The sequence below is a fragment of the Gossypium arboreum genome, chromosome 1 (assembly GCF_025698485.1).
Source record: "Gossypium arboreum isolate Shixiya-1 chromosome 1, ASM2569848v2, whole genome shotgun sequence".
Taxonomy (NCBI): domain Eukaryota; kingdom Viridiplantae; phylum Streptophyta; class Magnoliopsida; order Malvales; family Malvaceae; genus Gossypium; species Gossypium arboreum.
In genome coordinates this window covers 9,502,051-9,528,175 of record NC_069070.1, presented here as the reverse complement: position 1 = coordinate 9,528,175, position 26,125 = coordinate 9,502,051, and the positions used below count along the sequence as shown (strand labels likewise).

The 26,125-nt window shown below is 32.2% G+C and overlaps 4 protein-coding genes across 4 annotated transcripts; 1 reads left to right on the top strand and 3 right to left on the bottom strand.

Moving 5' to 3' along the window:
- Window positions 1–783: 783 nt before the first annotated feature.
- On the top strand, window positions 784–2,245 carry LOC108483040 (universal stress protein PHOS32). The gene is made up of 3 exons (XM_017786222.2): window positions 784–1,215; window positions 1,318–1,546; window positions 1,880–2,245. The coding sequence occupies exons 1-3, from the start codon at window positions 1,041–1,043 to the stop codon at window positions 1,953–1,955; spliced, it is 480 nt and encodes a 159-aa protein (XP_017641711.1). The 5' UTR covers window positions 784–1,040; the 3' UTR covers window positions 1,956–2,245.
- A 1,138-nt stretch (window positions 2,246–3,383) lies between these two features.
- LOC128279403 (glutathione S-transferase U7-like) lies at window positions 3,384–4,171 on the bottom strand. Its single transcript, XM_053018203.1, has 2 exons — window positions 4,136–4,171; window positions 3,384–3,737 (listed from the first exon to the last, which is right to left on the bottom strand). The coding sequence occupies exons 1-2, from the start codon at window positions 4,169–4,171 to the stop codon at window positions 3,384–3,386; spliced, it is 390 nt and encodes a 129-aa protein (XP_052874163.1).
- On the bottom strand, window positions 4,167–4,861 carry LOC108483039 (glutathione S-transferase U1-like). The gene has a single exon (XM_017786221.2). The coding sequence runs from the start codon at window positions 4,798–4,800 to the stop codon at window positions 4,273–4,275; it is 528 nt and encodes a 175-aa protein (XP_017641710.1). The 5' UTR covers window positions 4,801–4,861; the 3' UTR covers window positions 4,167–4,272.
- Window positions 4,862–8,835: 3,974 nt separating this feature from the next.
- LOC108482515 (glutathione S-transferase U7-like) lies at window positions 8,836–10,107 on the bottom strand. The gene is made up of 2 exons (XM_017785649.2): window positions 9,595–10,107; window positions 8,836–9,305 (listed from the first exon to the last, which is right to left on the bottom strand). Exons 1-2 carry the CDS (start codon window positions 9,946–9,948, stop codon window positions 8,949–8,951), a joined length of 711 nt encoding a protein of 236 aa, XP_017641138.2. The 5' UTR covers window positions 9,949–10,107; the 3' UTR covers window positions 8,836–8,948.
- Window positions 10,108–26,125: the final 16,018 nt, after the last annotated feature.

Sequence of the window (26,125 nt, the reverse complement as noted above, 5' to 3'; positions counted from 1 at the left end):
CAATTGTAAGTCTAGCAACTTAAAAAATTGAGCTTTGATTTGTTTCGTTAAAGACAATCAATTCAAATTAACAAATAATAAATTAATTATCATAAAGAGATATCAAAATTTTTATCATTTGAAATATAAAAAATAATATATTCGGGAATTATCTATTTCAGATTAATTCAACCTCTTATCCTTACCACATTGATTTAAATCACATTACTAATTTATTTTTACTTTTATTAAAAAATTATTTAAAATGATCTTAAAACCTTTACTTTTATATATCAATGAAAATCATGAAAAAAATGATGTCATTAATTTTAAAACACATAAAATATTTATTATACACATCCATATACAATAACATTTGTGTTTCTTTCTTTCTTTCAAAATTTGATTATTTATTTTACAAAATAATTTAATTAAAATTAAAGTCAGTTAAATAATATATAATAAAAATTGGTCACATGGTTTTATTTCATTTATGCCCCAAAATTAAAATATTTAGGATTATTATAATATAAATTATTCTCATTGTTTAAACTAGATCTTATCACACATACGATAGGGTAAAAATAAAATATTTTATATTAAAATATTTTCTTTTAAAATTTTTGAAATAATGAATATAAATAGAATGCTAACAAACATACATTTTACTATTCAACACATATTTGATCTCGTAACTCTTTTATTTAAAGATGATATAAAAATACTGCTAGAATAATAATATTTATAAAATAAATAAATAAATTTATGTAAAAAACTATTTATGATTTTTCTATTAAATAGCGATAGAGATAAGATGGAATCAGAGTTTCATATCATTCTTAATCGTTTTAATTTGTATTCCAATAAGAACCTGGCAAGCCAATCCAACTAAATACATATCCAATAACTGCCTTGGTCTTCACAAAAAAGAAGAATAAGAGGCTGAGCATCTGGTAGCTTTCTCTTTGTTCCTCCAAACTGTGTGCTTAGATTTGAAGACCTAGTCCCTGTGAACAAATCTTGTTGTTCATTTCTGGGTTTAATTTCTCAAGAAAAAGAAGATGACAAAAGATAGGCAAATCGGTGTAGCAATGGATTTCTCCAAGGGAAGCAAAGCAGCTCTTAAATGGACAATCGACAATCTGGTAGACAAAGGGGATACCCTTTACCTCATCCACGTCAAACCCAATCAGAGCGACGAGTCTCGTAACCTTCTTTGGTCCACCAGTGGCTCACGTAAGTCACTGCCATACTCCACTTCCGTTTTTGATCAAGTTTTAAAACTATGGGTCATTGGTATTTTGACGATATTTGACTTGGGTGATCTTTTATTTGTAGCTTTGATTCCATTATCGGAGTTCAGAGAGAAGGAAGTGATGAAACATTATGAGGTGGAACCTGATCCTGAGGTTTTAGACTTGGTTGATACGGCTTCAAGGCAGAAAGAGGTGAATATTGTCACAAAGATTTACTGGGGTGATGCCAGGGATAAAATATGTGAATCTGTTGCAGATTTGAAGCTTGATTGTTTGGTAATGGGCAGCAGAGGCCTTGGCACCATTCAAAGGTAATTCAATCTTTATCTTCTTCCTGGGAAATTGAAATATGTTTTCAAGGGTGAAACTACTTTGGGTCTAGTCCTTCATTTAGATAGATATAGTCTTTGATTTACTTATTGCAGAGTGCACTCTTTTATACGTAAAGTTCTGAGTTGGAATTTACTTATACACTCTTGCCAATGACAAAACCTTGAAAAATTAACGAACATCTAAAGAAAACAATTCCAATTTCCGTCCATGGTCCGACGGGTTGGATTGTAACGTAAATTTATCAACTGTTTCTTGCTCTTATCATCATTTTCCTTTTTTGCTTCTGAGGTTGTGATTTTGATTGAAATTAGGGTACTGATTGGAAGTGTGAGCAACCATGTGATGGTAAATGCAACTTGTCCAGTAACAATTGTTAAAGGATCCTAGTGCTCATGGATTTTGATCTCAGTATTCTGCAAAAGTAATGTTCTTTGAAAATAATCGATGTTCCTTGTTTCTATTTCTATGTGGGTGATTTATGTATGTATGTATGGACATCTTGGTTCTGGGGTTGTACTCAGATCCTGAGGGTGCTTAGTTAGGATCAGTTCCAGTGCTGTTTCCATAAATAAACAAACTTAGGGTGCTTAGTTAGGATCAGTTCCAGTGCTGTTTCCATAAATAAACAAACTTTGTATGGACATGGACATTGTTCATGGTTCGCATTTAAGTAACAATGTTTCACTATCTTTTATTGTTATTTATTTGACTCTTGAGGCTAGGTAAAGAATGGTATGAAACAGAGTTGTTACGTTGTCCTGTATCTCTTACCAATTATTTAATATCATTTTAGCATTTTTTTTTCATGTCATTAATACATCATTTTAGTATTTTTTTTTTAAATTTTGGACCCTATACCCTAAAATCTTAGATCTTGGACTATGAATCCTAGATCCTGCTCTTTGGCTCTTGAACCTTGAATCTTTCCTGGACCCTAGACCTTAAACAATGGATCTCGGAAGGTTTCAGGTTTCAATGTTTAGGGTTCAGGGTTCAAGGTTAAGAGTTCAAGTTAAAAAAAAATTTTAAAATGATGTGTCAATAACATGAAAAAAGATGCAGAAATAGCATTAAATAATTAGTAAAAAATAATGTGACATCTCTATTTCATAAAATCATTTCCCTTTGAAGCTATTAAACTTTTGTTTGTATGATTATGTTTTAGAGTTTTTTTTTTTGCTTAATTAAATATATCTTTGTATAACTTCTTTAAATCCGAATAACATAGATTAGATATTGTATGTTGGTTGGAGAAAGGGCAAAAGGGTTGGGATTGCTATTGCAGATTATTGAATTGTCAGGTTTCTGCCTTGTTTTTCTCATTCCCCATCTCTCTTTTTGTAATTTTGTGGAATCTGACAGAAAGGAAATCCAGCAATGCTATCCCTAAAAAACCTCCTAAATTTTGTTGAACCTCTTTCTAGGCTTAATTTTTTCTTTTTTCATTTAGAAATTGTACTTATCGAATTTATTTCTTTGATCCATATGATATTTTCTTAGCTTTTTTTTTAAGGGTGAATGTAATTTAGAGGTATCTCTATTATTGAGACTTGATCAAATTAGTTTCTCTACAATTTAATGGATCAATTTAATCCTTGTGCTATTAAATGAATTAATTTACTATTTAAAAAATATCATTTGCTATTTAATAGAGTTAATATTTTTAAAATTTTTATAATACGGTAAATAAAATCTTTTATTGCTTGATAATCTCAAACAAATTGAAGGAAGCAACCGCAAACAAAAGTAGAAAACTCACAATTATGATTACCATGGTGGTGAGAGTTATTATTATTATTATTATTATTATTTAAATCAGTTGGAAGCAGATTTGGGGGCTCTTTGGGCGAGTTGAATCCAATCTTGACGTTTCTCTTCTGGGATCAAGCATTCATTCACCACCTCCATTTTCATCACCCTTTCTATCCATTCATAAATCAGTGGAAAATTCTCAGTGCTTAATATTTTTTGTCCAGTAATCGATCCTGCAAGATGAAGCCACACTAAAATCATTGCAACAATATCAAGGTATCCAATTCTCTGCCCTCCAAAAAATTGCTTCCCTTTCAGCTCATCTTCAAGTATTTTCAGCTGCTCATGAATTTCTTCAATGGTCTCTTCTTTTTCCTTCCCTGCAGTTTGACCCAACTTCGCCAGTGTTGGCAAAAGCTGCAAAATGTAAATCACTTTGCATCTTTAGCTCAAATGATATACAAGGTTTTGCACTCTCTTTCCATTATCTATATTCTCTTTATTTTTCAAAATATCCTTCTTTTTTTATATTTTAGTCTTGAAGTCAATTTTTGTTCATTAACTCCATCAAACAATTTAATATAGTTTTTTTAAAAAATATATGATTAAATGGCATTTTGTACAACTGGATAAATATTTTTCCAATTTAAAGAAAGATGAAAGGTCAAATTCTATATAAAGTCCTTGTACTATATGTTTTAGTAGATTTGGCCCTTTACTATAATTTGGTCATTTATAGTATTTTATTTTTCAAAATGTGTATTTTCAATCATAATATTAATATTTTTAGTTATTCTATCAAAAATTTCATGTACCTTGTTTTTTGTACACTTGGACAATTTTTTGCACATTTAAAAGAAAATTGATAATATTTGTCCATCATATCACTATATATTTTAAAATATATATATAAGCCATGATTTTAAGGAGTTGACATGATTGAAAACACACATTATTGGGAAAAAGTCTCTGGTTTTTCCTCCCGAGCTTCACCTACATGCACACATGACACAACTATCCTATCGATCCTGGGAATAAGGTCAACACTCTTAGCTAATGTGCTAAATAAGTAGAAAATTAGATATGTCAAAAACTTATAATACATGGACCTTATATAGAATTTGACCAAACTATTGTTGAATGAGAAAAGGGTTGAAATTTGATATACCTTATCGTCAATGAATTTAGCATAGAAGCGAGCCATTGCTCTTTCATAAGGATCCCGAGGCAAAATGTGGTTGTTTTCCCAGGTCTCGTCCATGTACTCGATAATGACCATTGATTCGGCAACTGGTTTATCGTTGTGCACTAAAACAGGAACTTTCTTATGAACGGGATTATAACGTAGAAGCGAAGGGGTCTTGTTTGACAAATCTTCTTCAATGTATTGGTAGGGTATGGCTTTGAGTTTGAGTGCTAGTTCCACTCTTCGGCTGAAAGGGCTCGCCCACATGCCGTGAAACTTCACTTCTTCCCCCATTGTTGTTGTTTCAGTCTATATGGATGGCTTTGGGATTCAATGGTGTTTTTGCCCTTTTTTATAACTCAATTTTCATGTAGCATAAAGCCGATTCTTAATGATCCCAATATGAATAATCCAAATATTTGGGGTTTTTCTAACTATGCAATAGTAATCATCGAAGCTTTGCCACTTGACACTAAAAATGATGACCCCCATTTACATAGGGATGGATGTTTCTCATTTTTTATTCAAATTTAAAAGGTATAATGATTCTTTTGCCCTTCCAACTTTACAAAAAAATCATTTAGCATTACATTTAATTTTTCGCCTCTTTTAACTCTTCAACTTGTATTTTTTATTTATCAAAATCACCTCAAAATGGATGAAAAAGTTAATATTTTTTAATTTTACTGACTGACATGACATACACGTGGATTAATGCAATTTGTGGATCACATATCAGCATTAATTAATTTTTTTAAATTTTAAAATTCAAAAAAGAAATCTTAAAATTAAAAATTATTAAAATGATTTAAAAAGTATAAGTTTTAAAAAAATAGTAATTAAAAAATTTAAAAATTTAATTAAATACTAACGTGTTATCCACGTGACAATCCACATGCATGCCACGCCAAGTAAGTTAAAAAAATATTAATTTTTTCATATATTTTGGGGTGATTTAATAGAAAATATAAATTTAAAGGTTAAAAGTAACGAAAAATTAAATGGAGGGCTAAAAGTTAGAGAACTAAAAGTTATTATGTGAATTTAAAAGGAGCAAATTTAAAAATTGTGTTAAAAGATTGAAATATATATTAAAATTTTAAAAGAGGTCAATCTTGAAATTTCTTTATGTGTGGATTATAAAAGATTTAAATGGTTTTATTTGAGTTATTAATTTCAAGATGGCTAAAAGTACAGTTGTTGTATTTAATTAAGAGGTAAAAGTATGGGTGAAATCAGAAAAAAAAAATTTTAGGGTGAAATTAGATTGTAATTTTTACAATAACAAACATACAATTTCGTCATTTTAATATCCTATATTTTATAATTTTAAAAGATTAAATCAAAATTTTATATTTTGAGGGCGCAAAGTGAAAATTTAACTTTACTAATTTAAAATTTTAAAATTTTTAAAATACCTAAATGAAAAATTTTCCATTTTAAGAGGGACTGGGGTCCTGACAACCCCTTTACTTTCTCCCCTGGGAAAAACCTCCTGCCCCCTTAGCTTCTTCATTCGAACTAAATCTTGTCCTAATCTAAATTGTGAATTTAATTCTTTTACTTTAATTTAATGGTTTTAGTTTATGTACTTTTTAAAATTTTTAAAATTTTATTTTCAAATTCATTAAAGTTATACTATTTTCAAAATCGATCGGTAAATATATTACCATATATGTATTATCATGTCGTTTTTTTATTTCCACATATTACTTACTAAAATATATTAATAAATGTCATTTGCATCGGGTTGAAAATTTATAAAGTATAGGGATTTAGAATGACCCTATTAGAGAATATAAACTAGTACACGATTAGTAATTGAATTTGACTAAACGGATTTAATTGTTAATGTTTGTGTTAGGACTAAAATTTCAAAATTTGAAAAGTACAATGACTAAAATTAACCGATTCAATAAGTATAGGGACTAAAATTGACCAAATTAAAGTACTGAGACTAAATCCGCGATTTTCACAAAGTAAAAGGACTAATAATAGAATTTAACCTAAAAAGTTAACAATTTAAACTAGATCAATCTAAACTCAAATTGATCCAAACTTGAAAAAATTCAAATTCAATCCGAATCCAAAAGGACATGAACTCAAAATACATAACCTTCAAATCTAAATAACTCAAACACAAAAAGATCCAAACTTAAAATCAAACCAACTCAAACTAAAATCACCCAAAAAAATTTTTAGGTTTCTCAAAATTTATACAATTCAAAAAAAATTGGACCGATTCAAATTAATTAAGGAATATTGACTTATTTGGCACTCTAACTTTGCAAAAAAGTTAACGTTTGTTAATGTTGCTGACGTGACAATCCATATGCCACATTAACAATCAATTAATTTTTAAATATTAAACAAATATTTTTTATAATTTTAAACTTTTTCAATAATTTTAAAATTTTAAAATAAATTTTAATTTTTAAATATTTTAAAATTTAAAAGATCATTTAATTGTTGATACGGTATTCATGTGGTAATCCATATGTATGCCATGTTAGCAAAGTTAACAAGCATGAACTTTTCAATCCATTTTAAGGTGATTTGACAAACAGCACAAATTTAAAGCAAGGACGAAGCCAGAACAATTTTGTAAGGGGCTGGATGGAATTTTAATTTTTTATAGTCTATATCTTTATAATTTTTAAAGGGTTAAATTGAATTTTTATAATTTTAGGGAGCCAAAGTATAATTTTACCTTTACTAATTTAAAATTTTAGAAAATCTCAAGAGCATAAATAATAATTTTATATTTTAGGGGGGCCGGGGCCGAGGCCCCTGCGAGCTCCCCTAAATTCGCCTAAAGGTTAAAAAAGATAAAAAAAAATTAAATAGAAAATTAAAATAATTTTTTCTATAAGGTAGTCCAATTAAGTCATTATTTCGTTAAATAATTAAGATATTTTGTAAGCAACATCACTTGCATGCATGTTCATACTTATCTACACGACCATGAACTCGGAATGTTAATTCGACAAGTGGATGCATTTAATTTATGCATGTGTAACTTGCCTTGTTCTCTAGAAGACTATTACCATATTAATTATCAAAGGGATTTTTTTTTGAAAGTTCTGAAATATTTTAATCTTTTCTTTTACAAAATATTTTAATATTTAATTTTTTAAGTCTAATTTATAAAATCGTCAATTTTTTCTTAAACTAGATTATTAACAGGAGCGAAATTAAGAAATTCTTTTAAGGATTAAAATTAAATTGTAATTTTTACGATAGTAAAACTTTAATTTTATCATTTTAATAGTATGTATTTTATAATTTTTAAAATATTAAATTAAATTTTTATTACTTTTAAAGAGTCAAAGTGTAATTTTATTTTTATTAATTAAAATTTTAAAAGATCTAAATGAAAAGAATTTCATTTTAATAAGAACTAAGGTCGTCGCCAACTCTTAATTACGCCTTGATGATAAGACATTTTAAAATATAAAAATATATTTAAGTGACAAATTTAAAATCGCGAAGTCAAATAATTTTTATATTTAAGTGACAAATTTAAAATCGCGAAGTCAAATAAAAAAATATAAATTTTCACTCTAGAAAAATCAGAAAAATATTATAAATTTATATATAGTAATTATATAATGCTAATTTGTCACCGCTGTAATGAGGAAAACATAAGTAGTTATAAGTAAATATCCTGAAATATATTTAACTTAATTAAAATTATAAATCTTCAAAACATTGCCTCTCTCTTAGTGCAAACCCGAAATGTATGCTTGACGAGGGACCGCCGTCATCCACCATGGCACCGCCGTTCTCCAAGAACTGGAACAACTCCTTGAGCAAACATCACCATTTCTTAATTTATGGATATTTATTTTAATCGCATTTGTTCCTTATTTACCAAAGCCCCCCATCCGCTTCACCAATTTCATCTAATGATTTCCACCACCCATTCTCGCTCAATGTTCATTGTGGAGGCCATCATCACTATTTCTTCGCTGCAACTAGAGGTTAAAATCCCACCCACTCATGCTCATTGATTTTTCCGACAAATGCCTATCAAGATCCTCGATGACAATCACAGATTCGTCATGCTTTGTAACAAGAGAATGTTAAGATTGGCGTCATCACAAACTTTGGACAAATCAATGTTGTCAACATTGTAAACTCAAGGAATTAGCCAAAAGCCACTGTAAAGCTTGATTTCACTGTACTTGATCAGAGAGAAGTTAATCTTTTGAAGATTTATAATTTTAATTATATTTTATTTCAAAATAATAATAGTTCTAATTATATTTAATACATCAAGGGATATTTATTTATAGGTCCTTTAGCATTGAGGTGGCAGATTGTGCATTAAATATAATCACACACATTATATATATATATAATCGAAAACCTTACAACTTCATATATAACTTTTTATTTGCTTATTTACTATGTTAGCATTTCTTTTATTCTAAAGGCTTTTACTTGGATGCAGACTTGAAGGCTGCGAGTCGAGTTCGGATGTAAGTGAGATGTTTGTCCTTGGGAATCCGGCTTTCGTCCACCATATCGATCTTGAGCTGCTTTTGGATCCATTCAAATATGAATGGAAATTTGTGTTGCGAGAAGATATTGATTCCCAAAGCCTCTTGCAGGTTTCCAAACCAGAATACCAAGAAATTGGCAACGATATCAACATATCCAATACCCTCACCTCCAAAATAGGCTTTCCCTTTCACTTCATTCTCCAGCAGTTTTAGCTGCTCAGTTACTTCTTCAATTGCATGCTCTTGTTCCTTTCCTGTGGTAAAACTAACCTTCCTTGTTGTGCTCAGTATCTGCAAATAATGGAATTCTTAAACTTATTATATCCCATCATTAGTTTAGACCCATTAAATCCTAAACTCAACTCGATTTGATAATAAAAAGTTAACGACTGAAATTTATCTAATTCAAAAATAACTTATAATAGAAAAGACTAAAACCCAAAATGATTCATCCTTAGAAATGATAAAAATAATCTGTAAATTTTAAAATTCAAATTCAACTTACCCAAATTCTACAACCCAAGGAGTGGGATTGAGAGGTGTAAAAGAAAAAAAAACGTCTAACACAGGTTGATTATACCTTTTCGTCAATGAACTTAGCCCAGAACCGAGCCATGGCTCTATCATAAGGATCTTGAGACAAAAGAATAGGATTGTTCCTCCAGGTTTCATCGATGTACTCTAAGATTACAAGTGATTCTGGTATTGATTTCCCATTATGAACAAGGACTGGGATTTTTTGATGAACTGGATTATGTTTGATAAGCAAAGCGCTCTTGTTGGATAAATCTTCTTCAATGTATTCATATGGTATTCCCTTTAGTTTCAAGGCCAGTTCAACCCTGCGACTGTAAGGGCTTGCCCACATCCCAAATACCTTCACTTCTTCATCATCCCCCATGGTTTTTGAACTGAAAATGGTTCGCCACTTCATTGCTTCTTATGCCTATCCCTCTTATAGCTGATGAAGTTCCAACGTGAAGAGATCATTGCATGAATCTCGGCCGTCAAAAAAAGGCACTACAATCTCAGCCCCTTGAATTGCACAATGCAGTCTAAGTGGATGACATTGAGAATCAAAATCATTCACTTTGTTTGTTTTGGATTAGCTTAAGTCTATATATATATGCTTAAGTCTACGTTCCCATGATTGGTGGCACAAAGATAACGATGGTGGCGCTGGCTCATTGGGTTGGATTGATTGGCTGACGACCCAAGGCTGACCACTTCCTTTTTTTTTTCTTCTTGATTTTAAATATTAATTATGTTATATGATTATGCCAAAATATCAACTATTTTAGCTGTTAATGAGGTAAATATACTGAGAATTTCAAAATGCAAATTCAAATACTCTTTAAGTCACGTTTGTTTTAGTCTTGCAAGAGTGCAAGAATATTCGAAGATGTCTCACCTTCTTAAAAATCATCCTTGAGCTCAATCCATCACCATAATACACTAATAAATGGACTAACATCAAATCAGAAATTATGTGATTGTTGCCGATGAAGTATGAAAAAGCTTATTTAATACGTATCTCATTAAAAAAATACATATAAAATAAAAATAATTACTATAAATTTAAACTTGAAATTAAAAAGATGAATAATTTTTTTAAAACGATAACATCTCTTCAACAAAAAGTTTCATTCTTTTTGCTATAAATAAATTATGTGAATGATTAAAATTATCAATTGTAATTAGTTTATAATTAACTTATGATTAAAACATATGAAAATAATAATCTATTAAATATAGATTGAGAGATTTATTAAAACTAGGGTAAATATACACCTTATATAGTTCGGTTATTTTTTTTTTTTTACAAGAAGAAAGATTAAACCATAACTAAACTATACGGTGCCAAGACATTAAAAACATACCTAGCCAGCGGTCTTGAAAACGCCATTAAGGCTAACCTATCAACTACTTTATTGCCCTCTTTGAAAGTACGAGTAACTTTAACCATCTAGGAAAGTTATAATAGCTTCTTAATGGCACGTGCCATAATTGAGTAATGCTGATCAACTATATTTTCTTGAATCAATTGGATAGCTTTAGTACTATCCAACTCAAGAATCACACGTGTAATAGTTTGATCATTTTTGTCACTCATGTTAATCTTACAAACAGTAAGTTGACGTGGTAGTTAAAAAAATCAGTATAATAATAAGTTTTGTCCTCAACTCTTACATATTAAATCAATTTAATCATAATTTTAAAAATTTAATCCTCAAAATTTACAAATAATTTCAAATTGATCCTAATTCTAAAATTTTAAAAGATATACAAAATACATAAATATTTTCAAAAAATATAATAATAACTTTGAATTTTATATTAATATTAATATTAAATAAAATAAAATCTCCCATTCCCCAGCACAGACCCCCTTAACTGGTTCGTCTAGATAGTTTCCTCTTTCGGCAAGGACCTTGAGAGCAAGTTGGAGGCTATTTCGAGAGATAAAGATGGGGGTGGAGATGAATCTTCTTTGAATAAATGGTTTTGAGAGTAGCAGAAACCAAGATAGTTCCTGACATGAAAAATGAAGATAACAAACTTAAATGGTTTGAAGGGTTTCTAAAAAAAGTAAGAAAATATTAAGATTTTCAATGAAAGTGTTGTGCTTTGTATCTGTTCCCTTTCCTCTTTGTTTAATGGGGGCTTTGATAGATGTAAAGACAACCCACTTTGAAAAAATTAGAAATCTGTAGTCATACAAGAAACAAAATCTTCAGAGAATTGCAGTGATATGGAGTTGATAGTGTTCAGTACTGTGCCTTGCTTTTTTACCTTCTTAGCACTGCAAACACCTTGTGCTGTGATACGGATATCATTATCTGCAAATTGAGGTATAACAAAAATGCAGCAGCAGCAGCAGCAGCAGCAGCAGAGAGGGAGAGGAAGGGGGACGATGATGGGTGGGGGATTTTTTTATACTATATCAATATAAAAGATAAATTCCATTTTTTATATTTTTTAAAAATATTTATCTTTTATATTTTTAAATTTTATATATTGTTATTTCTCGTTATCAATATTTTTAATTTATATATATAAATTTATTATTATATTTCTTTGGAAATATTTGTGTATTTTATATTTTTAAAAATTAAGAACAAATTGAGTTTTTTATAAATTTTAAGAGTTAATTTTTAAAATTATGACTAAATTATTATAATATATAAAAATTAAATACTAAATTTATTATTATATTAATTTTTTATCTACGCAGTTCATAATTTTAACAAAATTAATTAAAATAATAAAACTATATAATGTAAGTATTTAAATTACAAAACTTTTTATTTTTTTGTACTTAAAATATTATTTTTTGATAATTGAATAGGATATTCACAACATATAAACTCAATTATCAATGTACGAGCTGACATGTGAAACCTCTACTTTCTAGATCATTTTAAATAAATAATATTGTACTCTTGAGTTTCAACTTATTATAATATGGTTTAAAGTGTTGACTAGGCTTTTTTATCTTCCTAATTAGGCGTTTTACCCCAAATTTTTTAAAAAAATTCAAAATTATATATATTCTTTTAATAATAACCAATTTTGTACAAAAAAATTTAAAGTGTTAGAGAGAAATGGGTTCAATGGAACCTGTGAAAGAAATAAAAGAAATTATGATTTAAACCAAAATTGATTTATAATCATTTTGTTGACAGAATGCCGGTTCCCATATCGTTTATATTGCTTGGAACATTCTGTTGTAATAATAAAATTTAGATTTTATTTTAATATAAATTTTAATTGATATCAATTATATCGCTACGACTTAATTTATATCAATTGGAATATTATGTATTGATAAAAAAATTAATTTAAAATATATTTAAATTATTATTATTATTATTTTTTACTCAGAACACTATATTTAAATCAATTGGCTTGTATTAATATAATCGATACTAACCGAAATTTGCATTGAAATGAAATATAAAATCTACTAAATATAAACAGTACTAAAACAATACTAATTATCATAGCCTAAATATTGATCTATTTGAGCCGATTTTAATTTCAACACTTTCTGGTTCTAAATAGAATTTGGTTTAATTGAGTGATACATGGGGAAGTGGGATTTCTCTCTCCACTTTAAAAAACTTGTATTAGATTGATTGTTATTATTAGAAAAATGTATTAGTTTGAATTTTTTTTTATATTATTGAGGTAAAACAGTCTCCTAATTGTATTCTTAATCTTTTTATACTTAACTTAGGTTGTACTACAATCCACTCCTCTTATCCCAATAGCACAAATCTTGACCTAAACCTATTTACCTAGTGCAATATTTTATAATTTTTGCTCATAGATGCTTAAATCTTTCATTTAATTCGGTTGGTATTGATATTATTGTTTATGTAGGAGGATGTAGGTTTGAGCAGGTTAAAACGCATTTATCCTCTTATTGAAAGATTAGAGAGGGACTATAAATAATTCTAGGTATTTTGTATTTAAAAAATGCTTCATTTAAACTAATAATTTCTTTTAATTTCCACCTATTAAATAATTAAAATAAATTATTATAAAAAGTAAAGTCAATAATTACTTATTAATTAAATGAGTAAAAATTAATTAATTAATTATAATCAAAATAAAAACCTCAACCAAAGGTAAAACCTAGTTGACATTAAGAATCAATTTGAAGTGCTTTGCTTATAAAAATAAGTTAATTATAAAATTTCTCATTTCAATAGTATCATGACAATATAATATTAAGTATTCTTGTAATATTTATGGATCAGATTAAATTAAGTTGTTACATTTTATGAATATCATATATAATTGTCGAAACTATTTTTATTTTGAAAAACGGGGGTCAACTTTAAAATAAAAATGGAGTCGTCACCTGATCGGGTCACCTTGTGATCGATAATTTTAATAAAGCATTTTGGTTTATTAAAACAACGTTTTTGGTCTACGAGAATCTAGAAGACGGATTCGGGAGTCGGTTATGCGCAAGGAAGTTTAGCACCCTCGCAACGCCCAAAATTGGTACCGTATCGATCAATTATCGTCCTAATGTTGAAAATTTGAAAAAGATTTTGAAATACAATTCCTTTAAAAACGTTTAGATATCTTGAATCGGATATTGAGATTCTCTCGCTCAGAAGGAATAAAATATCACATCCAGCACGGTATAATACAACACTTCGAACCTTCGATACAAGATCATCTTATGATTTCCAAAACTCATGCATTTGAAATTTTAAAAGGATATTTGAATATTTGGTTAAACGGTAAATTGAAACCCAGCACGATTGGGCACGATTTCTCAAATTTACAAACATGAAATATTGCCTCATTTTAAGAAAACATGGATGGAATTTCAAAAGGATATTCAGTTATTCAGTTGAACAGAAAATCGAAACCCAACATGGTAAGGCACGATTTCTCGAACTTCCAAACACGAAATATTGCCTTATTTTGAAAAACTTTCAAATAATCAATTTTAAAACCGGCTCCAAATGGTGAAGAATAGGAGTGAGCCGACCAATACCAATTAAAACGTTGGAATTTGAGTCCCGAAGCTTTTAAAACCTCGAATCTGATCTTTGGTTGTTGTTTGTTTGTATTCTGTTTTCGTTCTATTCGTATTTTTGTAAAAAAAAAGACATACAAAATAATATATGTCGATATAAATAGATAATACACATGAAATGAAAAAACTTAATATAAATAATATATATAAAAATATAAATAATAAAAGTATTTGAAATAATAAAAACAATAAAATAGGGTTTTATAGGAAATGAACTATGTAAATAGATTTTCATAGAGAATACGCATATAAAATAACTTAACGTCAATAATATATACATAAATAAATTTGAAAGAAGATATATATACATATATATACATATAAATACATTTAAAAAAATATTTACATAAAATAATATGAAATCAATGATATAAATTTAGAATTTAAAAAAATGTGAATGTATGTACACAAAGATTAAATTATCTTTAGAACACAGAGAAATATAAAAGAAGACTTTAAAATAAATAAATTGTGAAATAAAACAATTTGGAGAGAAAAACAAAGACAAAAAGTATAAAATGGCAAACTGGAACAGTGCAAAATCCATAAAATAATTCAAGATAATATATATTAAAATAAAAAAATAAAATATGAACTAAGACTTAATTGAAATAAAAGCAAACCTAAAGAGACAATTAATAATAAAAAAAAACATGGAAAGTGAGATAAGGGCCAAAGCGCAATGCGCGCAAATGCTCGGGGACCAAAAGCGCAAATGGTCCAAATCCCAAAACGTCGTGCCCAGGCGTGGGCTAAATTGAAATGGCGCGTAAGATCCAAGGAAAATTTTAAAAAAGACAAGTAAAATGCAATAGGGGCTAATTGAAAGTTGGCACAAAGGGGAAGGACTAAACGCGGAAATTTCCCATTTAAAGGAAAAATGCGCCGATCTAGCCTTAGATTGGGTCAACGCGCGGGCTACCTCCCTCCAAAATGGTTCTGCTTTAAAATTAATTGAAACCTTTATTTTGTTTCCCTTTTTTAAAACATTAAAAAAAACTTTTTAGAAAACCCAAAAATTTTTTAAAATATCATTCTCCTCATTTTTAAAAAAAAAACAGAGAGAAGGCTCTCAACCTCTCTTCTTATCCTGCGACTTTTACCCAAACTCCAGCAGATAGCCACCGCAGGCTTCGTCATCAGTGATCGACATGCATGGCGGCCGAAGCTCCTTTCTCCAGGCGAAGAAAGGTACCTCTCTCATTTTATATATTTTCCGAAATATATGTTGATATATATATGTAAATAGATAAGATTCAAAAGAAAAATAAATAAAGCAAATAAAAGAAAGAAAAAACCTTATAATAATCCCTTCAATCTATTCGTATTTCGTGATGTGCTCTTTATTGATTTTTGTACAACTGTTGCTTTTTAGATCAGTCTTCCCTTTGTAAAAAAAAAACCCTAAAATAAACATTGTTCGGGCTTTTTATAGCCGAAAATAATAAAAATAAAATATCCTCTTGCTGCTATTTTCTCATCAGGTATCACGGTAGTACAAGCGTGTTGACGTGGAGGCGCGAGTAATGCGGGCGTGGAGGTGGAGGCCGCTTGAAGCGGGGGCAGTTGGAAGTTATGGCACAAGGGAGTTGGGGGCTAGGGTTTGCCGAAAATGCTTTAGGTTTTGGGCTGAAAATTTGGGCTAGGGTTTAGGTGTTTGGTTTGGGCTTCAATTTTGGGCCTATTGTAAATGAGCTGCTGTATTTGGACTGTTTAAGCTTCACTTAATCTATTTTTGTTTTATTTTTGGTGTTGGTTTAGGCCCCGGGCTAAAATTGGACTCTACAGCTGCCCCTCTTTGCTTATTGTCGTGTAACGAGAATAGAGAAAAGATTTCAAATAGGTTAATTTTGCCCGGTCTTGCCAAGGTTTGACTTCATGATGCTCCCTTCACTTTAACCCACTGCATCTCCAGGGGTATAGGAACTCGTTTCAATCTGCTCCACTACTGTTTAAGAGATAAGATCTGCAATTTTTAGCCTGTTTCCCTACTGCTTAGGGGGTTAAGGCTCACCGTCTTCAATCTGCCCCACTACTGCTTAGAGAGATAAGATTTGTAATTTCCCGCCTGTTACCCTCCTGCCTAGGGGGTTAAGGCTCGCCGTCTTCGATCTGCTCCATTACTACTTAGGGAGATAAGGTTCGCCGTCTTCGATCTGCTCCATAGTGGATACATGGAGATAAGATCTGTAATATTTAGTCTGCTTCCTTGCTACCTTAGGAAGATAAGACTTGTATCTTCAACCTGCTCTCTTGCTACCTCAGAGAGATAAGGCTGATGGCTAAAATCTGCTCCATAGCCGATACATGGAGATAAGACTCGCTATTTTCGATCTGCTTCATAGCCGATACATGGAGATATGATCTGTAATCTTTAGTCTGCTTTCTTGCTACCTCAGGATGATAAGACTTGTATCTTCAATATGCTCTCTTGCTACCTTAGAGAGATAAGGCTGGTGGCTAAAATTTTCTCCATAGCCGATACATGGAGATAAGGTTCACCGTCTTCGATCTGCTCCATAGTGGATACATGGAGATAAGATCTGTAATATTTAGTCTGCTTCCTTGCTACCTTAGGAAGATAAGACTTGTATCTTCAACCTGCTCTCTTGCTACCTCAGAGAGATAAGGCTGATGGCTAAAATCTGCTCCATAGCCGATACATGTAGATAAGACTCGCTATTTTCGATCTGCTTCATAGCCGATACATGGAGATATGATCTGTAATCTTTAGTCTGCTTCCTTGCTACCTCAGGAAGATAAGACTTGTATCTTCAATATGCTCTCTTGCTACCTTAGAGAGATAAGGCTGGTGGCTAAAATTTTCTCCATAGCCGATACATGGAGATAAGACTCGCCATTTTTGATCTGCTCCATAGACGATACATAGAGATATGATCTGTAATTTTCAGTCTGTTTCATTGCTACCTCAGGAAGATAAGACTTGTATCTTCAACCTGCTCTCTTGCCACCTCAGAAAGATAAGGCTGGTGGCTAAAATCTGCTCCATAGCCGATACATGGAGATAAGACTCGCCATTTTTTATCTGCTCTATGGCTGATACATGGAGATAAGATCTGTAATTTTCAGTCTGCTTCCTTGCTACCTCAGGAAGATAAGACTTGTATCTTCAACTTGCTCTCTTGCTACCTCAGAGAGATAAGGCTGGTGGCTAAAATCTGCTCCATAGCCGATACATGGAGATAAGACTCGCCATTTTTGATCTGTTCCATAGCCGATACATGGAGATAAGATCTGTAATTTCCAGTCTGCTTCCTTGCTACCTCAGGAAGATAAGACTTGTATCTTCAACCTGCTCTTTTGTTACCTCAGAGAGATAAGACTGGTGGCTAAAATCTGCTCCATAGCCGATACATGGAGATAAGACTCGCCATTTCTGATCTGTTCCATAGCCGATACATGGAGATAAGATCTGTAATTTCCAGTCTGTTTCATTGCTACCTCAGGAAGATAAGACTTGTATCTTCAACCTGCTCTCTTGCTACCTCAGAGAGATAAGACTGGTGGCTAAAATCTGCTCCATAGCCGATACATGGAGATAAGACTCGCCATTTCTGATCTGCTCTATAGCCGATACATGTAGATAAGATCTGTAATTTTTAGTTTGCTTCCTTGCCACCTCAGGAAGATAAGACTTGTATCTTTAACCTGCTCTCTTACTACCTTAGAGAGATAAGGCTGGTGGCTAAAATCTGCTCCATAGCCGATACATGGAGATAAGACTCACCATTTTTGATCTATTCCATAGCCGATACATGGAGATAAGATCTATAATTTCCAGTCTGCTTCCTTGCTACCTCAGGAAGATAAGACTTGTATCTTCAACTTGCTCTCTTGCTACCTCTGAGAGATAAGACCAGTGGCTAAAATCTGCTCCATAGCCAATACATGGAGATAAGACTCGCCATTTCTGATCTGCTCTATAGCCGATACATGTAGATAAGATCTGTAATTTTCAGTTTGCTTCCTTGCTACCCCAAGAAGATAAGACTTGTATCTTCAACCTGCTCTCTTGCTACCTCAGAGAGATAAGGCTGGTGGCTAAAATCTGCTCCATAGCCGATACATGGAGATAAGATCTGTAATTTTCAGTCTGCTTCCTTGATACCTCAGGAAGATAAGACTTGTATCTTCAACCTGCTCTCTTGCTACCTTAGAGAGATAAGACTGGTGGCTAAAATCTGCTCCATAGCCGATACATAGAGATAAGACTCGCCATTTTTTATCTGCTCCATAGCCGATACATGAAGATAAGATCTGTAATTTTCAGTCTGCTTCCTTGCTACCTCAAGAAGATAAGACTTGTATTTTCAACCTGCTCTCTTGCTACTTCAGAGAGATAAGACCAGTGGCTAAAATCTGCTCCATAGCCGATACATGGAGATAAGACTCACCATTTTCGATCTACTCCATAGCCGATACATAGAGATAAGATCTGTAATTTTCAGCCTGTTACCCTACTGCTTAGGGGAATAAGGCTAGTCGAAATTGGTGGTTTCGATCCATTTTGATATATCATCCTCTTAGAAAGAATACCTGTAGAATCGATTTCATGGGCCTACACTTATACCTAATAATTAGGATGCTATGGCCGAAATGAATCAAATGCTCCTAACTAGATGTGTTATTATATGAATGCAGAAATGTCATGAGAATAATTCCTTTTTAAAATCTTAAAGTGTCATCACTCGTTATTCATCAGAGTTTTATCACTGTCGTATTATGCTGCCTTCCTACTCGACTAGCATTTCCAGAGAAAACCCACAGAAACAACCCACTTTGCTCAACTGGCTTACCCCACTGTAGTTTCAAAGTCTCTTCCACTGTACTTTCTGGGACATAAAGTTTGTACTTCCCACTGCAACTTTAGAGGAATAATCATTTGATTTTTTTATCCAGCCTGCTGCAACTCAAAGGTATAGGATTTGCATCATCTTCAATCAATTTGATCTGTTTCATCATTCCCTGAGTGTAATGAACAGAGGTATATGCCTGATATCTGCATGAATACAGAATACCATTTTCCTTTTCTCGAGAATAATCCCATTGCTCGTTCTTTACCGGGATTATAACATCAATGTAATTTTCTTTTTGTTGAACCAATATCTTTGACAAAAAACCCAAGGAGATAATTTCAATTTAGGCTTAAATATTCCCAACCCTTAAGCTTGATGAGTTTTAAACAATAGCTCCGTTTCAGGTTCTTGTATTATTTAGAAGCTCTCAGAGTAATATGCGAAAATCCTTTTATGAAAGTATTATTAGTCCACTAATCATTATTTCAATGCAAAATGCTTGAAAAAGATAATAACAATGGACCAGAAACATAGCTCGAAGCAAGTAAGTTAACCAAGGATAGAAAATGCAATTAAAAAGGAAATTTATTGGGATATATCTTAAAAAGAATAAGATAATCAAAGATATCAAATCCAAAATGGGTAAAATGAAACACTAGGTGCCCCAGATATCGCAGCTTGAGCTTCTCTGCATTAACTACTTTAGGACCACTTTGAGCTCAATTCGTGTTTAGGGGATCCGGAGTACTTTGTCGATACCCCAATATGTAGCATACCCCCTCATTGTTAATTCAGATATAGCAATATTACTGTATGCTCCAATTTGATCCAAATTTGAGACGCTCATTTGTTGGGTTTTCAACTCAAATCTCCTTTGGTCTCAAGGCGCCCTTTGCGAGTTTTCGCCTTAGCCTCTCCTGTTTCTTTTTCTTTTCTTTTTTTGAAACTAATAACTGTGACTAAATCTGAATTCACCAAATTGGGCAGGTTCTTGCCATCCGTCCCGGTCAATATCAATGCTCCTCTAGGAAAGGCTTTCTTTACTACATAAGGTCATTCACAATTTGGGGTCCACTTTCCTCTAAAGTCCTTTTGTATAGAAATATTCAATGCCAGGTCCCCCTCGTGGAATTCTATAGAACGAACCTTTCTGTCGTAAGCTTACATCATTCGTTTTTGGTACGTTTTGACCGTGACGGGTAACTTTCAACCTTTTTTCTTCAATTAAGTTCATTGAATCCTTCTGCTTTATCCAATTCTTGACTCAATCGAAGCTTGGATAGAAGGAATCTCGATTTCAATACCGTTTTTATCCCATAAACCAATGAGCAATGTGTTTCCCCAACGAGTCCTGGTCGACGTTCGATAAGCATAAAAGGGTAAATTGTATCTTTTTTATGCCAATCTTTATAAGTCTCGGTCACCTTTCACTATGACCTTTGTTTTTTGGGGGGGCTTCATAACTTTGTAACATTGGTATATGAAGTAACCTTCATCCTTTTCATGAAGTAATCGACGACTGCCAAGTTGAATCGATGTATATAAGTCAAAAATGGCCTGATAACATCCATACCCCACATAGAAAAAGTCTGTGAAGAAATGAATGAGGCACATAAATTTTATCTTCCTAAATATAGCCTAATTGATACAATCTCCTTCCATGGTAGGTCAATAGTGCCCAAACCTCATGATTAGTGTGACTACCATGAAACCATTAACATATGTCCTACTGACACCCGTATAGACATTTTTCCATCCACAGGTCTTTGTATCCCAGGTATATCTTAACATGATTATGCCAAAACATCTTTGAGTTCATGGAGTATACTCAATGACGATTCACTTTGTCTTCATGGTAATGCAGGCACCGGTCTTTACCTCTTGCTTATAATGTCCATTGACCCTTTATAGAGTAGGATCTGTTTTTCATCTTGTTCTATCATCCTTAACAAATCAGGAAATAAGCTACAATATCTGTCATCTTCAAAATCCTGAGATCCGCTTAAACACATATCTCACCCCAAAAGAGAGTCAGTTATAGCGTTGCTCCTGTTGTTGATATCTGGGGACCTATTGTAGGTACAAAGGCATACTTCCACAGAATAAATGATTTTAAGGATGGTTATTTGTATGATATAGTCATGAATGAAGCATATTTAAAAGACAGTCAAAAGAATATATCAAGAATTAAAAAACATTTACTCAAAAAGATACATTTTGATTGAAATAAAGATCTTAAACACAAGCCTACTTCACAAAAAGATTCTTATTGCCCCTCGGCTTAAAGCAACGAGCGCATTTTGGACATTACTCTAGATCAGCTCTAAAAATACAGGGATCTCTTCCGCAATCCCATTATTCAAAACACCCCTAAGTGCATAAGGGTTTGGAAACTTTTATTCCTCAATTCTCTCTTTGGATATGTCATTCAGATTTCCTAATATTCCTTCTAGGCTTTTGACTTGTTCAAGGCATCACAACTCTTTTGTACCCACTTTCAAATATCGCATTTACTTCATTATCAGCATGACTAGGTTCATCGAACTTCACAATTCCCATTTCAATGAACCTTTTGACCAACCTTTTAAAGGTAGTGCAATTTTCAATTGAGTGCCCCGTTATTCCCACGTGGTATTCGCATTGAGCATTCTCATTATACTATTTTGGGAACGAAGGCTGCACTGGTTCCGAGTAGAGTGGAGACACCACATGTATATAAAAAAGATTTTGATACAATTCCTTATATGACATCGGGATAGGCGTAAACTTTGGCCTCAAATTGAATTCCTGCTTTGAAGAGCCTTTATAACTAATAGTTACGGCCCTTGGCTGGCTTAACCAATTTGGAAGGCCTGCTCACGGTATTTACTTCATTTTCCTTATTTCTCGGGGTTGACCTTTTGGTGTTTTATTCTGTATCTATCTTTCCACTTTTTACCGCATTTTTAATCATCTCACCAGACATTACTATATCTAAAAAGCTCAGAGTATTAATGAAAAGCATCATGGTCTCTTTTTCTAGAAGAGGCGGCTGGACTTGTGTTGCTACCCCTCTCTATCTTTGGGCATATTGCCTGAAGCTCTCATTTTGCTTCTTTTTCATATTCTGTAAAGTGATACAATCAGGAGTCATATTCCTCATATGACTATACTGTTTCATGAAAGCTTGTGCTAGATCTTTCTATGGATTGATCTGGGAACGGCTCAATTGGTTGTACCATTTGGATGCTGGCCCGACCAGACTTTCTTGGAAATAGTGAATCAATAATTAGTCATTATTGGCATAGCCTGCCATTCGTCTGCAAAACATGGTGATGTGAGCTTCGAGACAGCTAGTCCCGTTGTACTTCTCAAACTCTGAAGTTTTGAATTTGGGGGGAAACACTAAGTCTGGTACTAAACTCAAATCCTTAGCATCAATTCCACAGTAATAGTCAACACTTTCGATCGCTTTGAACTTTTCATATAACCACTTACATCAATATTCTAATTGTTTCGAGAGCTCTACCCTTGTCTTTTCTGTTTCTTCATCGAGATGGGAGACAATGGGATTAATTGAATTATTCCTCGGATTAGAGCCTGAGCCGTCTTGGTAATTCATAGGCGTTGAGTCACCGGCCTGAAACTGTTAGAGCCTGATTGTAACAGATGGCCTTCGTGTATACACCTCGGGTTGTGTCTGAACATTTGTCGGGGTAAAACTCGCGGGGTAGAGAGGCTCCTCATTGTCTTCTCCGGCATTGATCAAGGAGCTTTTCCTTTTTTCTAGCCCCTTAGTCAGCAGTTGGGACAACTGATTCATCATATTCCTTTGAGACTCTAGCACTTGGTCTCTCATATCTTGCTGTACCCTCGCCAGTTACTCTTGCATTTGCATTTGTAACTGGTCTTACATCTCTCTTTGAAGTTGTTGAAGTCTTTCCAATCTTTGGTCCATATCTTTTGTCTCAGCACGGGTACCGTAAAGATATTTGGTTGGTAAGTTTTTATCGGTTTCCAGATTAACTGAAATGATTTCAATCAATTAGGGTTCTTTTATGAAAATCTAATGCAAATGATGCAATGATGCAATGTAATGCAAATACATGGAATGAATGTAAAAGAAAGAAAGGCGTTGATTCTGAATTCAATTCTATTGGAACAACTTTTCTAAAAAATAAAATCCTTTACATAAAACGGATTTTATATGCGGCCTTACCCTCATGTTCCAGGCGAAGACACCAATTTCTTTTGTAAAAGTCAAATATTGCAAGCTTCCAATAGATGCCCCACTAGCTCTTTTTTGTTTGATTCGGACCGCAACTTAATACTCACTTATCCTCGTAATGTTCGTTAGATCCTTTAAGAAAGTCGGGATGTGACGGCTCTCAAACAATCGACTTGAATCCTCGGGCAATAAAACAAGGTCTTGTTTTCCTCTGCTAACTATCAGCCTTCTTTCGTTGTATTTACTTGGACCATATTCAGACAACCGTATTATAATCCACTTTATCAAGAAATTCGTTTTCCATGACAAACTGTTCTGTTTAGCAATCAAATATGAATAAATTCCTCCTTTCTATGATGATGTAATGCAATGCAGTTATAAACAAAACAAAAACAAAACTCGTTAGTACAGAAGAAATAAATAACAAATAAAGTACATATTCGGGTGACCACTAAATTTGGGCACGGTTTTACCTAAAGTGGACCCTCAAGGTTCACAATATGTGACTCAGTTCTAGAGAAAGGGTACCTAAACCAGTAAATTCCTCAACCCTCACCCATTATAGGCTCATGCGGATAGAGTTCAGTTCAGGGGAATACATTTCCCTATGGCCATGCGGAGGTGAAAACCTCACGAAGACATAGGTACAGATGTATCCCGAAAGCAGCCTACTAGCCCATGCGGAGGTGAAAACCTCACGAAGGCATAGTTTCTCACTCCCACTTAAAAGGTGTAACCACAACGATCATGCAAGATGATGCAGGAACATCCTTAAATCACAACAAACAAATGACACGACATCAACAAATGTGACAAAAGAAGTATGATTTTCAAATCAAATTTTTAATTTTTCGACAAAAGGACAGATTACGGCCTAACTATCTTATGTCCCTCAGTGGAGTCGCCAAGTTGTCGAAACTATTTTTATTTTGCAAAACGGGGGTCAACTTTAAAACGAAATTGGAGTCGCCACCAATCCTTTTTTGTTTAGGTGCGATCGAGTCACCTTGTGATCGATCATTTTAATAAAGCATTTTTGTTTATTAAAACAACGTTATTGGTCTACAAAAAACTAGAAGATGGATTCGGGAGTCGGTTACGCGCGAGGAAGGGTTAGCACCCTCGCAATGCCCAAAATTGGTACCGTATCGATCAATTATCGTCCTAATGTTGAAAATTTGAAAAAGATTTTGAAATACAATTCTTTTAAAAACGTTTAGATATTTTGAATCGGATATTGAGATTCTCTCGCTCAGAAAGAATAAAATATCACATCCAGCATGGTAGGATACAACATTTTGAACCTTCGATACAAGATCATCTCATGTTTTCCAAAACTCATGCATTTGAAATTTCAAAAGGATATTTGGCTATTTGGTTAAACGGTAAATCGAAACCCAGCACGATTGGGCACGATTTCTCAAATTTACAAACACCAAAATATTGCCTTATTTTAAGAAAACATGGATGAAATTTCAAAAGGATATTCGAACGGAAAATCGAAACCCAGTACGGTAAGGCACGATTTCTCGAAGTTCCAAACATGAAATATTGCCTTATTTTGAAAAACTTTCAAATAATCAATTTTAAAACCAGCTCCAAATGGTTAAGAATAGGAATGAGCCGACCAATACCAATTAAAACGTTGGAATTTAAGTCTCGAAGCTTTTAAAACCTCGAATCTGATCTTTGGTTGTTGTTTGTTTATATTCTGTTTTCCTTCTAATCATATTTTTGTAAAAAAAAAAGATATAAAAATAATATATGTCGATCTAAATAAATAATACACATGAAATGAAAAAACTTAATATAAATAATATATATAAAAATATAAATAATAAAAGTATTTGAAATAATAAAAACAATAAAATAGGGTTTTATAGGAAATGAACTATATAAATAGATTTTCATAGAGAATACGCATATAAAATAACTTAACGTCAATAATATATACATAAATAAATTTGAAAGAAGACATATATATACATATATATACATATAAATACATTTAAAAAATATTTACATAAAATAATATGAAATCAATGATATAAATTTAGAATTTAAAAAAATGTAAATGTATGTACAATAGCATTAAAATATCTTTAGAACACAGAGAAATATAAAAGAAGACTTTAAAATAAATAAATTGTGAAATAAAACAATTTGGAGAGAAAACAAAATAAAAAGTATAAAATGACAAACTCGAATAGTGCAAAATCCATAAAATAATTCAAGATAATATATATTAAAATAAAAAAAATAAAATATGAACTAAGACGTAATTGAAATAAAAGCAAACCTAAAGAGACAATTAATAAATAAAAAAAAAGGAAAGTGAGATAAGGGCTAAAGCGCAATGCGCGCAAATGTGCGGAACCAAAAGCGCAAATGGTCCAAATCCCAAAACGCTGTGCCCAGGCGCGGGCTAAATTGAAATGGCGCGCAAGATTCAAGGAAAATTTTAAAAAAGACAAGTAAAATGCAATATGAGCTAATTGAAAGCTGGTGCAAAGCAGAAGGACTA